At 42.3% G+C, this 3,255-nt stretch overlaps 1 protein-coding gene across 1 annotated transcript in view; it reads right to left on the bottom strand.

Moving 5' to 3' along the window:
* Nucleotides 1-229: 229 nt before the first annotated feature.
* The window catches only part of cachd1 (cache domain containing 1), a gene marked incomplete in the record, with an annotated part of 121,814 nt that continues 118,788 nt past the window's right edge, over nt 230-3,255 (bottom strand). The window contains 1 exon segment of the mRNA XM_014014289.1: nt 230-1,099. Coding sequence (XP_013869743.1) covers nt 855-1,099 — 245 coding nt within the window.

Below are 3,255 nucleotides of genomic sequence, written 5' to 3'. Positions count from 1 at the left end.
ATGGAAATGTTTAAAGCTAATAAGACTTTGATATTAAAAATATTTGATAATAATGCAAATGAATTAAAAAAACACAATCTCTTGGACTTCTTGTGCTTTAAATTGAAAATAATGAGCCTAAATAATAAATGTGATGCGCCAGCTCCCAGAGGATTTCCTGTCTTTATGTTGTGTTTTCAGCTGTGTTGAAAAAACTACCCCTTTAATAAATAATAGAAAAATAATAATGTACTCTTATGTTTTCTTATGTGAAACGTCCTACAGTGAAGTTTACAGACATTCAGGAAAGTGTTCAGATGTTTTCCCACATYATGGGTGAATCCAGGAGCTGCAACTTTCAGAGAAAAACAAGTCCGGAAATGAAAAGGGAAARTTAGGAGAAATAACGTCAGAATCCCTCTAAATCCAGTTCTTCGTTTTAAAAAAGTCTTTATTCTTCAGCAGAGATGCCTCCCAGTTTTCAGAGCGCTTGTTCCCTTCATGCACCTCTCAGCTAGAGGCCTTTGCAGGGGAACTGCCTACAACAGTCAAAGGGCTCCTCGTCGGGCCCCGGCTGTAATCCAGTTCTCCACTCATCCTGTCCAACACTGAGAAATGATTCGTCTCCCCATAAAGCTTTTAGGCTCCATTTGTCTCCTGGTAGTGTTTGATGAAAAGGCTCATACGGCATTTTGTTTGCTCCAGCAGGTTGTCCTCGTAGTCCGGAAGACAAACAGAAAATCCCAGCTGCTTTGGCCCCGACGCTGACATTTATTTCTGTGTCCGTTATTCCACCTTGGTTGGTTTTTAAAAAAAATAAAAACGTCTTTATGAAAACCAGGTTCTGTCCCGCTCCCCCGTCAGGGAGGTGAGGATCAGCACTCTGCGTCCACGCTGTGCACCGTCACCGCCGCCTGCAGGTGGTGCGTGTGCAGCGGRTGGTGGTGCGTGTGCGCGTGCCTGTACGGGTGGAACTTGTGGCTCAGCAGCGCCGCCGTCTGCGGGGGCGTGTCCAGGTCCAGGTCGTCGTCGTGGTTGCTGACGTCGACGCCCGCCGAGAGCGGGTCGTTGTTTCCGGGCGGGTTCTCGCTGTCCTCCTGTGGACTCATGGTGCTGTAGCCTGGACACACAGATTCAAACAGGAGCTGACGTTAATTAAACGGTTTGTTTTTTAAATGGGCGGGCGCAGTTATGCTAATCTGCTAATAGGGGTTAGCTTCTTATTTAGTGATTTAGCTTGTTCCTAACTTGGGCAACTATTATCAGACCGATTAGCTTCCGCTAGTTTAAGTTCTGCTAATTTCAGGTYCRCYAAAAACTAAAAATAAAAAGTGGTACATTTCAATTTTTCTGCCGTTTATCCCAAATTAAATAAAAACKATTCGCTCTTACAAGCAGTGTCACAGGGTGTGTAGCATGTAGCTAAACTCCAAACTAAGAGCGTCAAAAAGAAATAGAAATAAGATTTAACAATATTTAAATAATGAAAATATGGTAGAAAAAGTATTTGCTATTTGTTGTTTGAGTAATTTCAAACGGTATTTATAAAAATACAAACTTAATCAAAAGATGCTTTTATTCTGAAAGGAGTTACTGGGAGTATTACAAGTCAGACGTGGCTGTATCTCTGGTTTGGATTGGCTGATATGCCACAGATGACCCCACCCACTATCAAATTCAACCAATAGAAAACTAACAGCAGGTTTGCGTCCCATCAGATTTCAACTGGAAAGAGAAGAAGATGTTTTTATTATTTTTTTATTTATTACATACTTTATTGATCCTCTGGTGGGGAAACTAACTCTTTGCATTTTGGCAAGTGGGCTGCCACGTTTGATGTGTCCTTAGGGCCTTGACCCAGAGTGGGGCGGATCCATCTGGGGAGTTGAACCAGCAACCGTCTGATTACAGGCTCACCTTCTCTAACCTCTGTGCCACCACTCTCCTCTTTCTTTTTATTATTTATTCATTTTTTTAACTTATTGACACAGTGGCAGTAAATTTAGCCGTTAGCAGTTAGCGGTCCCTAATTTTTAACCCGTTTAGTGGATTAGCAGTGCCCACATCTGGTTTTCAATTATCAGCAAATCAAAACCCACAGGACGCAGAGATTTAAAAACCAGAAATGATCAAAAGAAAAACTTTTGCGTTTTAACAAAATRTCCTTCCAGTGTGGACCGGGCCTGAAGTTGCCTAAAAACTCCTCYCTGGAGTCAGAGTGGGAGGCTTCCTCACAAATCTCCCTTCTTCATCCTCTGCTGGGTTTTAACATAAACTGACCGAAAGCTGTCAAAGTGGAGACGGAGAGACGTATGCGAGGACAAGGGGAGGAGGATTAAATGAGACGAAGGGATGAAGACTTCAAAGAAGTCTGCAACATGGAGGGTGCCAATTTCTGCAGTTTCTGTCCATTGTCCCAGAAGAAGCCAAAGCTTGTGTTAAATCTGCTGCAAGCCRTGTCTTATTGGCAGTTATTAGCTGCACTGAGTTAAAAATAAAAAGGAACCGCTCTCGCTTCCGATGTTTTATTTTGACTTCTAAAATTTCCTTCAAACCTYGAAACAAAATGATCCCATGAAAGCGCAGCAGAAACCGACGACTCAGCTGTTTCCCCCGTCTGCACGGAGGTCCGACGAGCTCGCGCTTGTGTTTCTGGGAGCTAACAGTGGACCTGAAACTGGTTGAAGATTAGCTCGTGATTATCTGTAATGACCTGAAGAGTTTTTAAAAARGCGGGAGCTGGTTTGACTCGTTCCTGTGGTGCGGGTCGTGGAGAGGGAAAAGCTGGAAATGTGACAGACATTAATTATCCAACATTTTCTTGCTATTCCTGGAGAATCTAAAGGTGTCTGCAGGACAGCTCGTCTCTCACGCATCTAATTCCAGAGTAAGAAGAGATTTTTTTTCCTTGCATGCCTCTAAGCAGCACCTTAGTCATTCTGTATTTGTTCATAAAAATCACATTCTAGCTCCTGGTAGTGTTTTTTTTACAGAGCTGTTTGGGTGTAAACAGTCTAAGAACATAAACTTTAGCCTCCCCAGTAGAGGTGGGCGATACTGGGAATTTTGGTATCGATCCGATACCAAGTAAATACAGGGCCAGTATCGCCGATATCGATACTGATACTGATACAGATACCGATACTTTTTAAGCTTCATAATTTGAAAAGATCCAAAAGATCTAGGATAGAATTTCGCCAAACATTGTACGTGACAACAAAATACTTTATTATAACAATCAACATTTTTGCTTGCCAACAATAAAGCAGTAACAAA

This window comes from Austrofundulus limnaeus, unplaced genomic scaffold (assembly GCF_001266775.1).
Source record: "Austrofundulus limnaeus strain Quisiro unplaced genomic scaffold, Austrofundulus_limnaeus-1.0 Scaffold113, whole genome shotgun sequence".
In the NCBI taxonomy this organism is placed as follows: domain Eukaryota; kingdom Metazoa; phylum Chordata; class Actinopteri; order Cyprinodontiformes; family Rivulidae; genus Austrofundulus; species Austrofundulus limnaeus.
This window is presented reverse-complemented; position numbering and strand designations above follow the sequence as displayed.